We start from the raw sequence: 15,075 nt of genomic DNA on the forward strand, positions 1-15,075 counted from the left end.
ATTGTTATTAACTATACAAGAAACTGATGACGGCATAAAACAGTAAGATACGGTAAGTTAAGTTTATTTCGACTCCATATTTGTATATGATGGATGCCGATGGATTTAGAGTTAACTGTAAAAAACTTGCCCTGGAGTAAAAATGTCGATCACTTTTACTTTTGATTACAGTACAGCAGTATGACATTCTCATATCTTTCGGTCCTTATCCTCTGTAATTGGTGTATTGTAGTCTGTAGATTAATAGTTTTTTTAATCAATCCTCTAGGCTCTAATTGTAATCTTAAATGAACAATTTCTATGTTAGTGCACAAAACTGCATCAGTTGTAAGATTACATAATTAATATTACAACTTTTGTTGTTTCCCCTGGGTTGTTCTTAATTTTTGCGAGGATTAAAATGATCAATTTTCATCAGATTTCGACGAGTGTGCAAGTGATCCATGTGATGCCAACGCAAACTGCGTGAACCAAATAGGAAGTCATGATTGTTTTTGTGAAACCGGATTTTTTGGGTCAGGAGAGACAGGCGACTGCTCAGGTAAAATGAATTAAAGCAATGCAACCTTGCATGCTTTGGTCAATTTATTCAGTCCATAAATAGAGAATTTAGATTGGTAAAGTGAATTTCATTCAAAAAGGATTTTATCTCATTTTTGATAAGATACTACATGTCTGGTTTGAACCCCAACTCATTTATACACTTTTTAAAAATAACGCTTTTGAATATAAATTGTCGTATATAAAATTACCTATTGCGTGCTGTTCACGATTGTGTACCCATTTTTACAATAGAAAGTATATTATTCTACTTTATTTTTCCAAACCTCTCTCAATGGAAAATAAATACATATTGTATTAATTAGCACATTTCTAAGCATTGGTGTATTCTATACACCTGCTCAAATGTAAAACAGTATATATTTATGGGTCTAGTGCAGTTTCGTACCTAAAGTACTTCTAGTGGGAGTAGCATAACAGTTTTTGCATTTGTTAATCCTAACCCCCACCTGACCGTGTCATCTAAAAATTATGTCACTACGACATCACTGTGACGTAATAGAGCCCAAACTATACAAACTGTCATCCAAGACGCGCTGACGATCACCCAAAATATAGCAAGCTATTTCTCTTGTTTTCTTGTCGCAACGATCCCGATATGGGAGAGATCGCTGTCGTTAGTGAGTTCTTTATCGTCGGCCATTTCGTGCGATCGTAGTTATACTTTGGCAAGTTCCGTGACGTGATTGTCAGGTCGCAGTGACGTAATTTTTGGATAGCGTAGTCAGGTGGACGTTAGGATTGACATGTGGAAAAATTGTTATGCTACGCCTACTAGAAGTACGTTAGGTACGAAACTACACGAGACCCATATTTATATCGCCATTTTTATTTCAGAGGTGGTTTCGTGTGCAACCCATACTACGTTGAAGGCAAATATTAACACTATCTTGTCAGCAATATCAGGAGATGATATCAGTGCAGCAGAACAAGTAAGTTGAACTATCAGTGATCTTTTTCAATAGGATAGAATAGGATTCACATATTTATCCCGGGGGAGAGGAAAGTCGATAAGACGGCTTAACCATATGGCGAACCACGGCCTCTCGTCCGGTTACCAGTCCATGTCGGGTAGGGGATTAGTTTTAGTTATTTGTTTTTCGGAAGCATGGACTTGATAGGGGAGAAGCCGTAACCGACCAGCGGTTACGTGAACCACCCTACGACGGCGAGGAGTCAAGCAATCCTCTCGCACATAAACCAAAGTTACCCTAGCAGACATCTCTCAGCGGACATCTCTCTCGTTTTCAGAACGGTAAAATAGCGTTGCTAGAAAGCGATTTAACATGGCACTTAAATGCAGCGACGGAAAAAGGGAAAGCTAGTCGCAAAGTACCTGCCAGATTTACGGCGAAATTTTGCTACACTCGGAATTACACAAAATTTATCTGTAATTTCCGATGGCCGGGCAGATTTTTGAAGTTGATATAAAAAAAGAACTTATATTGCAGTCATCCTAATCCAAGTTTTATGAAATTTATATGTTGGGAAGTGGGAACATATAAGATATAATAATACATTGTCAAACATGGTCAAAAAGAAATTTCACATTAAAATTAATAAATGTTGGCATTTTAACCCCAAATTCTGTACTTTTCGATTAGATGCCCCACTTTTAGATAAGACATCTCAAAAAAACATATTGTGAAGTCATTTCAAACCAAGTTTGAGAAAATTTGTACGTCGGGAACATATAATAATATCTTGTCAAATATGGCCGAACCATGAATTTTACATCGAAATTAATAATTATCAGTAATTCAACCCAAAAGTTTGTAATTTTCGATTATGTGCCCCACTTTTAGATAAGATATTCCAAAAGAACATACTGTGAAGACATCTGGAACCAAGTTTCAGAAAAATTGTATGTCAGGAACATATAATAATATCTTGTTAAACATGGCCCAAACAGGAATTTTAGATCAAAATTAGTAAATATCGGCATTTTAACCAAAAATTCTGTACTATTTGATTACGTGCCCAATTTTCAGATAAGATATTTCAAAAAATCATACTGTAAAGTCATCTCGAACCAAGTTCCAGAAAAATTGTATGTCGGGAACATATATTATTATCTTGTCAAACATGGACCAAACAGGAATTTTACATCAAAATTAATAAATATCAGTATTTCAACCCCAAATTTTGGACTTTTCGATTACGTGCCCTACTTTTGAATAAAATATCCCAAAAGAACATATTGTGAAGTAACCTCGAACCAAGTTTGAGAAAAATTGTATGTCGGGAACATATAATAATATCTTGTCAAACATGGCACAATCATGAATTTTAGATCAAAATTAGTAAATATAAGATAGAACCCCGGTATGAAAGAATGAGATGATTTCACAATTCGTTTATGTTATCTTACTTAAATTGAGGCACGCCATTATAATGTATACAGTATCCTGGGTTGTGATAGCGTTGTTTATTAATTTTAAGTCGGATTCTTGTTTGTGCCATGAAAAGTCCAAAATTTGGGGTTGAAAATACTGATATTTATTGATTTTGATGTAAAATTCATGATTGTGCCATGTTTGACAAGATATTATTATAATGTTCCCGACACACAATTTTTCTCAAACTTGGTTCGAGGTTACTTCACAATATGTTCTTTTGGGATATTTTATTCAAAAGTGGGGCACGTAATCGAAAAGTCCAAAATTTTGGGTTAAAATGCCGATATTTACTAATTTTGATGTAAAATTCATGATTGTGCCATGTTTGACAAGATATTATTATATGTTCCCGACAGGGATGGCCAATACCGAATAGTTCACTATTTCGAATACATTCGAAATTATTTTTTTCGAATATGAAATTTCGAATACTTCGAAAATAAAATCCACTAATTGAAGCTTATCTAAATGTATGTAGGAATTTCCATACAATAAGCAATGGAATAACTGCTATCTACAAGTTACAACCTAGCTATTTTACCAGGCATTTCATATTTGCAGATTATTGCAGTATATATTTTATATACCATGAGTCATGTTAACAGAATTAAATTAATAGGACAATAGTGGTATCGATGATGGATTTGAATATTTGCGCAACACAAAATCATCCTAGTAAAACGCCCATACTTTTATACCAACCATTATCCAAATTATTTGTCGAAAAGCGGGATAAAGTATGAGGTATTTTTCCGGCTTGTGACAATTTTTTCGTGAGTACAAAAATACGACTCAAAAATTAATTATATTCGGGAACTTTACCACACATTTCAAGTCCGCAGATCGCCGTTGTATGTTTGGGTAATAATACTTTTATTATTTTATAAATATGAAAATAGGAATCAAAAACTATTTATAATCGGGTAGTTTACCACACATTGTAAGTCCACAGATCGCCGTTGTATTTTGTAAATACGAAAATAGGAATCAAAAATTAATATTAATCGCGAGTTTGCCACACAATTTATGTCCACAGATTGTCGTGATATTGTGCCGAATATAATTAGTTTTGATTCTTATTTTAGTACTCACGAAAAATTGTCACAAGTTTATATTTTATCCCGCTCTTGGGAAGTAATTTGGATAATGGTTCCCATTGGTTTGTATTTGAAAGTATGGACTTTTTACTAGGATGATTTCGTGCTGCGCAAAATATTCGAATCCATGACCGATACCACTACAATGCCTTACCGTGTTAATTTAATTCTATTATCATAACTCAAATGTTGGTAAATCGGGCTGTTTACCACATATTTGAAGGCCACAAATCGCCGTCGCATTTTAAAATTATTAGTTTTATTATTTTGTAAACACGAATCCGAAATTAATTATAATTGGGCAGTTTACCACATATTTCATGTCCACAAATACACGTTGTATTTGGCATTAACACTTTACTACACATTTTATGTCCACAGATTGTCGATACAACCATGAGTTACGTTGAACAGAATTAAATTAATACGGCATGACATTTTAAATGCTGGTACCAGTCATGGATTGGATTATTTTGCGCAACAAAAAATCATCCTGGTAAAGGATGAATACTTTTAACTATCGTTATCAGAATTATTTGCCAGAAATTATTTTCTAATAAATCGACTTGTTTTTCCAACTTGTGACAATTTATTGGATATCGTAACAATGTCGGCTATAAATACCGTATTTCCCGGCTAATAAGTCCACATGGCAAATAGGACGATGTCTATTTTTAGCACTCAAAAAAGGGGTTTTTCCATATAGGCCTTCAATAAGACGGGTCGAAAAATTTTAATTGAATAATTTTATATGTTCAGAACCAGATCATGTTAGTTTGGTAGAATCATACTGACAGAATTAACTATTTTTAACAATTGAGCGGTAAATTTAAGTTGTAAAGCGACAATCATTTTGGACAACCTATTAACCCGAATGTTGAAATAATTTTGGAATGTGATAATAAGTACTACACTGTACGTCCACGGGTTATTTCACAGCTGTGTTTTCCTGTCCCTGTCGTGTTTTGCTGAATCAGCAAAACGAAAGGGTCACAAATCACTTTATCTCGGTGGCCGTGTTTCTCTTTAAAGTAACGAAAACCGGCCTGCGAATAAATATCATGATTGGCAGACCCTAAGACCCAAATATAGGGTTACACAAATCATGCTTGAGAAGACTCATGTGAATAATAATTAGGCCACATAGAAATAAAATAAACATACTTTCTCAATTTTTCGACGTAATGGAAATGAATTTGTAAATTAAAAGCCTCGTACACGAATGTCGGCAATGTCCACGTACAAATGTGTCGCAACACTACGCGACGTACTGTCGCAAAGAATATAAACAATCAAAGTGCCGATTCTATTTCATCGTCATTACGTGAGACAGCGTAAAAAGTCGTTTAAAGATTCCCGTAAAACGAAACACCACGTTTACGGCGAAAAGCGACTACTATTCGGAATTATTCGAAAATCAGCCGAAAAGGTATTCGAATACTTTGATATTCGAATACATTCGAATATTCGATTCGTTTTGGACAACCCTGGACTTCCCGACATACAATTTTTCTCAAACTTGGTTCGAGGTTACTTCACAATATGTTCTTCTGGGATATTTTATTCAAAAGTGGGGCACATAATCGAAAAGTCCAAAATTTTGGGTTGAAATACTGATATTTATTAATTTTGATGTAAAATTCCTGTTTGGGCCATGTTTAACAAGATATTGTTGTATGTTCCCGACATACATTTTTTCTCAAACTTGGTTCGAGGTTACTTCACAATATGTTCTTTTGTGATATCTTATTCAAAAGTGGGGCACGTAATCGAAAAGTCCAAAATTTGGGGTTGAATTACTGATATTTATTAATTTTGATGTTAAATTCCTGTTTGGGCCATGTTTAACAAGATATTAATATATGTTTCCGACATACAATTTTTCTCAAACTTGGTTTGGGGTTACTTCACAATATGTTCTTCTGGGATATTTTATTCAAAAATGGGGCACATAATCGAAAAGTCCAAAATTTGAGGTTGAAATACTGATATTTATTCATTTTGATGTAAAATTCCTGTTTGGGCCATTTTGACAAGATAATATTATATGTTCCCGACATACAATTTTTCTGGAACTTGGTTCGAGATGACTCCACAGTATGATTTTCTGAAATATCCTGTTTGAAAGTGGGGCACGTAATCAAATAGTACAGCATTTTTGGTTAAAATGCCGATATTTACTAATTTTTATGTAAAATTCCTGTTTGGGCCATGTTTAACAAGATATTATTATATGTTCCCGACATACAATTTTTCTGAAACTTGGTTCCAAATGATTTCACAGTATGTTCTTTTGGAATATCTTATCTAAAAGTGGGGCACATAATCGGAAAGTGCAAACTTTCGGGTTGAAATACTAATATTTATTAATTTCGATGTAAAATTCATGGTTTGGCCATATTTGACAAGATATTATTATATGTTCCCGACATGAAATTTTCTCATATTTGGTTCGAAATGACTTCACAATATGTTTTTTTGAGATGTCTTATCTAAAAGTGGGGCACCTAATTGAAAAGTACAAAATTTGGGGTTAAAATGCCGACATTTATTAATTTTAATGTGAAATTTCTTTTTGGCCATGTTTGACAATGTATTATTATATGTTCCCAACATATAAATTTCATAAAACTTGGATTAGGATGACTTCAATATAAGTTCTTTTTTTTTATCAACTTCAAAAATCTGCCCGGCCATCGGAAATTACAGATAAGTTTTGTGTAATTCCGATTGTAGCGAAATTTCGCCGTAAATCCGGCAAGTACTTTGCGACTAGCTTTCCTTTTTTCCGTCGCTGCATTTAAGTGCCATGTTAAATCGTTCTCTGGCAACGCTATTTTACCGTCCCGAAAATGAGAGAGATGTCCGCTGAGAGATGTCTGCTAGGGTAACTTTGGTCGCACATAACTACCCCGCATGGGATTCGAACCTGCGAACCCACGCATCTTGCATGAAATTTTGAAAACATGGTCTAATTTATTTTCAGTTTTTGAACAATTTCGTATCAGCATCTGGTAAAGCAACCGGATCACCTGGAGATAGCGTAAGAGCAAAATATGATGATCTACCTACTTCAGTCATTAACGTTATCGATCAGCTTCGATGCGACTATTTTTCTGATTGTAGCGAATCTTCTGGTGATCCAAAAATATACACTTGCACCTGTAACACAGGATATACTGCAGTGGATGGCTCAACAACCCAATGCGAAGGTGTGATAAATGAATATTCAATTAGTGCACTACATATCCAAATATAACAAGTGTAGAAAACATTTTGGGAAACATTTTATTTATCACGTTTAAATATAAGTATGATTTCAACCAGAAATAGTTGTTTTGTTTGAATAGTTAGAACGTGCACAAAAATGCGTTCATTTACATATATTATAGTGTGAGGATGAATGACCCCAATTATGCAGCGACCTTTCATCGCGAAATCAAGAATCTATGTTGTAGTCGTGACCAAATACTTGTCTGGGCATGAATGAATCAAATTGTAGCATTTTTAGTATTAAAGTAAGCTTCGTATATATTTCAGATGTTGATGAATGTGCTGCCGAACCTTGTGGCGCAATGGCAACTTGTGGAAATAATGAAGGCTCTTACACCTGTACTTGTCCCGATGGATATAAATTATCAGATGCTGCAGATATCAATAGCGACTGTACAGGTAGGTTTCATCCATTTAAACTTTCATTGATCGAACAGCCTGTTCTGGAAACAGGGAAAGGTAAACGGAGAGGAGATCATGGTTTGCAATGCAGGGATTTATTCGGCCATAATCCTGTTTGGTATTTTCTCATGATTCCCCGCGTTTTCAAAATTACCGTTACACTGCTAGCACGAGTGCAATAAAATCTGTATCATTGTTTTATAGCCGTAAATTACTCAGGTTGCATATTATTTTTGTTTTGAAATTTGAAAATTTTGTTAAGCTTGTTGGGCGCAATTCTATGTAGCCTGGTTACTTCTCACGCACATTAAGAGATTGGAGACTTCAAAAACGCGTCCCAATAACCCAGTCCCGACCCCAAACCTGTATTGGTTAATTGTTACAACTAGTCCGCGCTTTCAAGCAATTAAAGTCTGTAAACAGCGGTTAAGTGCCCCCAGATTCTTCTGTGCCTTCCAAGTGCTGCCCCAATATAATTCAACTTGAAATCGGTGAATATCTTTAATAACAATCAAAAGTCACTTCAAATCAAATCTTGAACATGAATTAGGAAAATAAAACTTGCCGGGTAGGAGAAACGGAATGTTGTTAATGGAACGTAACGTAAATCTTGATACCGGGTATAAGGAACGTATATGGAACGGTTTTCTGCCAAAATAATTGTTAAAACTAAATAGCTTATATGGCACAATTAATCGAATATAACAGTATTACCATTTTACAAGCAATAACAATTCACAGCAATTAGCAAATGACCATATGTATGGTGGCCCATCGTTGTCACGCGTAAAATTGAAAATAAAAATAAAAAATAAAATAAAAAACCGAAAATAAAAAAATTGTTGTAAAAAAACATAAAAATAATTAAAAAAAAAATTAAAAAAAAAAATTAAAATTAAAAAAAAATAAATGAATAAAAACGAAAAAAAAAAAATTAAAAAAAAAAAAATTGAATAAAAAGAAAATAAAAAGGTTGACAACGATGGTCCGCTTCGTGGCCCATCGTTGTCACGCGTTTTTATTTTTAGAAAATTTGCTTCTTCTTGGGACCAACGTTGTCAGGCATAATCCTACGCGCACAAATGTGTTCTCTGGGTTTCAAACTCACTACTGATTTTCTTGAGCAATATTCAATATGAAAATGTTCTATAAATTCTCCATGCTACAAGTTCAACAAGAAGTAATATATTTATAATAATGATAAGAGGATATAGAATTGAATACGAAAATTCGGAAAATTTGTTTTTACGTGTATAAGGTAATTTAATTGGAGAATGCTGCTTAACTACTCAGTTGTCTGGACACTCGCGATGCCGGTACCGTACCATCTTACCAAATACCGGTAGTCGGTTATAGTCGCTTTGCGTCTAACCGTACCGGTAGCCATACAATCACTCATGTAAGAATGGGAGATACGGATAGTCTCGTAGAATATAGACTACTGAAACACTCTCTGCGCCTGCCCCATACCGTACAGCCGTAACGTACCGATCCAGACAAATAAAAATCGCCAGTGCTCAACCATTTATTTCAATCCATACCATGATCCTAGTAGAATATAGTGAGTCGAGGTATGGATTGAAATAAATGGTTGAGCACAGGCGATTTATCATTTGTCTGGATCGGTACGTTACGGCTGTACGGTATGGGGCAGGCGCAGAGAGTGTTTCAGTAGACTATATTTTACGAGACTATCCGTATCTCCCATTCTTTCACGAGTGATTGCATGGGTACCGGTACGGTCAGACGGTACGGTACCGGCATCGCACGAGTGTCTGAGCAGTTAAGCAGCATTTTCCAATTAAATTACCTTCTACACGTAAAAACAAATTTTCGTATCCAATTCTATATTCTATATCATTATTATAAATATATTGCTTGTGGTTGAACTTGTAGCATGGAGAATTTATAGAACATTTTCATGTTGAATTTATTGGATATTGCTCATGAAAATCAGTAGTGAGTTAGAAACCCAGGAAACACATTTGTGCGTGTAGGATTAAGCCTGACAACGTTGGTCCCAAGCAGCATCAAATTTTTCAAAAATAAAAACGCGTGACAACGATGGGCCGCGAGGCGGACCATCGTTGTCAACCTTTTTATTTTCTTTTTATCCAATTTTTTTTTTCAATTTTTTTTTTTTTTTTTAATTTTTTTCTTTAATTTTAATTTTTTTTTTAATTTTTTTTTTTTGTTTTATTTTTCAATTTTTTTTTTAATTTCAATTTATTTTTTATTTTTATTTTTTTTCAATTATTTTTATGTTTTTTTACAACTATTTTTTTATTTTCACTTTTTCATTTTATTTCTTCATTTTTTTTTAAATTTTACACGTGACAACGATGGGCCACCATACATATGTGATATGTCACAATTATGTACAGATTAAATCACATTGAATAAAATAGCATTCACAATACTAAAGTCTAAAATACAGAATAAATGATACAAGATAAAACAATATTTACATACCGAATGTTTAGGATCTCCAGGCAACTCGATTCAACAAATTATAATCCAAAATAAATACAACTTAACTTATGTGACTAAATACAAAAAACAGCAGTTATCATTCTATTTGGACTATATTACAACCCTAACCTGTATCCCTGCATTATATTACAACTCCAGTATAAACCCTTGATTTTAAACCCAATTAATATTTTCAATCCGAATAGTTTATCCTAACCGCAAATAGTAAACCCAATATTAAACACGATAAACAACTCCTAGCGCAATAGATTACACTGGATACAAGACAGAAGGTGTTAACTCATCGAAGCAGCGTGGCGATAATTTAGGATTCCCGGGATTAATCGAGAAACAGAACCATGTCGCAATAATGCTGCGTCGATACGTTTGCAACGTCTGCGTAACAATGTAAAACATCATCAAATTATAAACTCACTATGATTCTCGCTAACAAAGCCTGTTTTATTTTGTTTAAGTAAATAGCAAACCCCATTATTGAGTATTTCTATTAGAGTATCTTTGTATTAAAAAATTATCTCTCACCAATAGGCTTTCTATCTGTGAGTTTTTATCGAATACTTATGCGTGCTGGACAAATAGTAGGGGAAAGTAGGAAAGGTTGGGACACTTTATTTCTTTCGTATCTTTTGTGCACTATAACCCGTATACATTCATTTGACATTACAGAACTAATGCAGATAGGGGTAAACGTAGTTTTTATTCAACGGTTCCGAAATACACGAGCGACATATTTTTCATCAACAAAATGCTTCAAAAAATGCATTTTGGAGTGCTCGTAGGGAAAACAACAAAAAGTATAATTTTTTCAATAACTAAACTGTTCAATGTGTTCGCAAAAACCGGCAGATATATTAACAGTTAAATATCTGATTATGTTCAAAAGCAAATAATTGTCTCTTTCGAATAAATTCTGAAAAACAATTTTTAATCTAAAAATTAATCCAAATTGGGCCATGGGCCAAAAGATAACCTAATATCAAACAAAAATAATGCAAATCTAGGCCTTTACGCACCCAATGGATAAAACACTGGTGCTTTCGTAGTATGTGAACTAAGATGGCGGACACCGAATGTAGTCTGTGTACCAGGTTAGGGTTAGGCCATAATTCTATTGCAATTTTCCTTATTTCAGTTCTATTACGAGTCGGGGACTAGCCAAGTGATTCCCGTAGTATTTGTACCTGGAATTATGGCCTAAACCTAACCTGGTACACATACTACGTACCAAAACACTGACGAATTGTTCCCCATAACCACCAACATTTTCAGACTGCCCCATGCCAAGATTAGGAATACATATCCACTCGCCAACGTTATTAATATGTTATAGTGGACTAAAGCTAAATATAGCCAGACAGTGGTTCGAAAAAACTGAAATGACGAAATTTTAGTTTCAACCCCCTAAAACAAATTTCACCCGATAACTTGTGTCGTTTTGCACGGCCACTGCCTGTTTGTGGAAACATCGTAACTCCTCGAAAGGCGGAGTCAAACATCAATTAGCATGACTGCTCCTGATATAGTATGAGTGTGAGAGCTTGTTTAACTCTGCCCCATGTCCCACCTTCTGTTTCTGTTCCTAATTTTATGGAAAATGGTATTTACGTCCTATTGTCGGTCTATAAAAAATAAATTGAATTGTCTGAAACATTATTATGTTCAAATATGTTGCATGAAAAGTTAGTTCAAATATTTTGGTCCACCCAAAAATATTGTTCATACATTCGGAATCTACAATATTTGGGACCAAGTTTATGGGAAATAATCATAGAATTAATAATACAATCAGCATATTCCAAATTGACACTGTCTCTCTATTTGCTTGTGGTGCCCAACTATGAATCGTAGAGTTTTGGAAATGTTTTTTTTTTCTTTCTTAGATATTGATGAATGCAATGACAATCTACATAACTGTCATGAATTTGCAATTTGCCGAAATACTCCTGGATCTTTCGAATGCACTTGCCAAGATAAGTACATGGGTGACGGCGTTGATTCTTGCACATGTAAGAACATTGTTCTAAAATATTCGCATTGAAAATAAGGTGTTTTTTATGAATTATCAAGTAATTGAGCAAAAGATAAAAATGGATTGGATAAAATGGATAAAAATTGAATTTTCAAACACTTCAAAAATTAATTTTTTATGCCCAAATTACCGTCATTATTCAACAGTCTGTATTGTCTGACAGTCCAAAGAAAATGAAATCATTTAAAAAGTTTTGAACTTTAAATTAGTTAAGTGTTAGTAACTTTGTTTTTATCCGAACCAATGACTGGAACAAAATTATGCAAATTTCAGCTGCTGTTACCTGCGAAGTATTTAATCAATTAAGAAGTGATCTAGAAACAGTTCGCATAGCCGATGGTGACATTTCAGAAGCTCAAAAGGTATGTTTTGTTTTTAGATTCACATATTTCTTTTATAATATTATTTCATCTGATGCATATTTGTCGACACACATTCTAGCGAAAGCTCTGATTCTAATTCCGTTTTTTAATTCAACTTTTTAAAAATTGCTCTTACATACTCATTGTAGTATTTATCAGTCAAAATAAACATAACAACAACCTCAGTTGACCTGATTCACGACGGATGCTTCTTAACAATTGCATACATAAATAATATCGTATGTACTGCTTGTAAAACGATAAAATCCAAAACAATTAACAAATAGCCTAAATACTTGTGGAAAACGTTAATTCTCCAGCTAATCCGAAATATTTGTATTTAGCGCTTGCAAGAATATAGTGACGCAACTGGCTTATCGTTTGGGGGCTCATCTTCATCTTACAAAGCAAAATATTTTCCTGGTACAGCCGTTATACCAGTTTTGCAACAGGCAGTTGCAAGCGAGCTCAGATGCGATTATTTTTCGGAGTGTTCCACAACGTCTTCCGAAGGAGGTTTGGATGTAGCGTATCAGTGTACATGCCATGAAGGATATGTCCCAGTATCGGGAAGTTCTGTCCAATGTGTTGGTATGTATAAACAATACAATATTCTTTATGTGGCTATAATGAAATTCTGTAATCTATCATTTTTCTACGTCGATGAGTATTACTGTGGGTAAATTCCTTTTCTTGCTTTCCCAAGGAATTATTTTTAGCTGCTTTTTTATATATCACTTGTTTTGTAAGCCAGGATTTTCTTATCAATGCAAAACAAAATAATCGGCGTATGGTTTATATATGTTTTTTATATTGTTGGAGTAAATTGTCCTAAATATTTATTCACTGATATTATTATTACAATCAATAAGTAGATGTATTCTCAATGCAATGTTTTTGCTATTTAATATGTTCTTGACGATAATAAATAATCGCAAATTTGGTCCGTTATTAAAGGTTTCATTGACTAAGTCAGTAAGACCCTTTACAATGCTATATAATGCAATATTATGCAATATTGGTCTTTGCTCTTTGTTTATGATCTTTTGTATTTTCCTTATATTAAGATAACGACGAATGTGTAACATTAGATCCTGCATGTGGGGACACAGGAGATTGCGTAAACAATCAAGGAAGTTACATTTGTGATTGTAATTCTGGATATAATGGTGGAATAGGGGCTCCATGCGATGGTGAGTTCACACGAATGCAATAAGTTATCCAAATCTCAATCCGCATAAATGATTGTTATATTACACAATAACCACAATTGAAAGTTGAATATAATTACCGTAGTTCATTTCATGTTGCATCTGACTCGAACATCTCTATCTGATCCAAATCAAACTGTAAAATTTGTCTAGTTTTCCCAACCAGGTGAAAAATACAAGCAAGCATCCATTAGATTAGATTATAACAAAATATGATCTCATACAATTTTGTAAATAAAATTACACATGAATGCAACTCAAGTGTTAAATGAAAACAGCATTTTTATCCACTCCGTTACTATAAATATTACCGTACTTATGCCCAGCTCTGTCTCAAAAATTGTCTCTGTTCAAAACCGTTTTCAATTGAAGAAAAATTTTTATAACATAGTATTGCATTGGGTGGCAAACAAAATTTTGCTTTCAGTTCTAGCTCTTTATGTTCCTTCCTAATTTTTATCTATTATTTTTTTTTTCAAGTTTGTTATAAGTTACAAAAATGAAAACCTAATAATATTTCAAAAGGTGATATTATTATGACTTAACTAATATTGAAATCATACATCTGTATTGTTTTTCATCCCGCAATCTGTAAACAAAAATTAAACAAAACTTTTTTTTTCTTAAAAAAGACATCAATGAATGTACGGAGGGAGTACATTCTTGTGGTACCACTGGAACTTGTACTAATGAAATAGGGGATTACATCTGCTCGTGTTCCGAGGGTTTTGAACTACCAACCGACGGATCAAAGGCTTGTATAAGTATGTTATTTATTTTCTTTATGGGGTAAGATATTTATGACAGATTTTAAAGCTGATTGATTGGAATTCGTTATCCCTTTTTGTTGTTCCTATTGCAATAAACAGGGCTGGAGAGACGAAGTGTCGAGTCAGGGAACCGTAACTTTTTTGGTAAAGTCGAGGCAAAGCTTGTCTTATTATATTGAGCTAGAATCGGAGCTACAAGAAATTTAAGCAGCTGCAGCTTCCAATTATCTAATTATTTTTTTACATCTATAATTTTTTAATACTTCAAACAAATGAAAAAATTTATTCTTTCAGCTCATAATATTTTTAAAATTTAATTTATAAAATTAATTCAAGGTTTAATTCTGTAACTTGAAACTCTTGTATCATAATATTCAGTCTCGTTTTTGCGAAACTGTATTCAATGGCTATGGAGACGGAAATGAGGCAGGGACCATTGTGATTGTGTTTCAATACAGATAGTCCGCTTCGGTAATAA

At 33.8% G+C, this 15,075-nt stretch overlaps 1 protein-coding gene across 1 annotated transcript in view; it reads left to right on the top strand.

Annotated features, from left to right (window-relative positions):
- LOC120338513 (uncharacterized) overlaps positions 1-15,075 on the top strand; it is a 42,486-nt gene that overhangs the window by 10,759 nt on the left and 16,652 nt on the right. The window contains exons 9-17 of the mRNA XM_078116703.1: positions 419-541; positions 1,399-1,493; positions 7,044-7,269; positions 7,598-7,729; positions 12,106-12,231; positions 12,528-12,616; positions 12,961-13,207; positions 13,684-13,809; positions 14,460-14,591. Of these exons, the coding sequence (XP_077972829.1) occupies positions 419-541; positions 1,399-1,493; positions 7,044-7,269; positions 7,598-7,729; positions 12,106-12,231; positions 12,528-12,616; positions 12,961-13,207; positions 13,684-13,809; positions 14,460-14,591 (1,296 nt within the window). The remainder of the gene's footprint in view (positions 1-418; positions 542-1,398; positions 1,494-7,043; positions 7,270-7,597; positions 7,730-12,105; positions 12,232-12,527; positions 12,617-12,960; positions 13,208-13,683; positions 13,810-14,459; positions 14,592-15,075) is intronic.

The sequence above is a fragment of the Styela clava genome, chromosome 10 (genome assembly GCF_964204865.1).
Source record: "Styela clava chromosome 10, kaStyClav1.hap1.2, whole genome shotgun sequence".
Lineage (NCBI taxonomy): Eukaryota > Metazoa > Chordata > Ascidiacea > Stolidobranchia > Styelidae > Styela > Styela clava.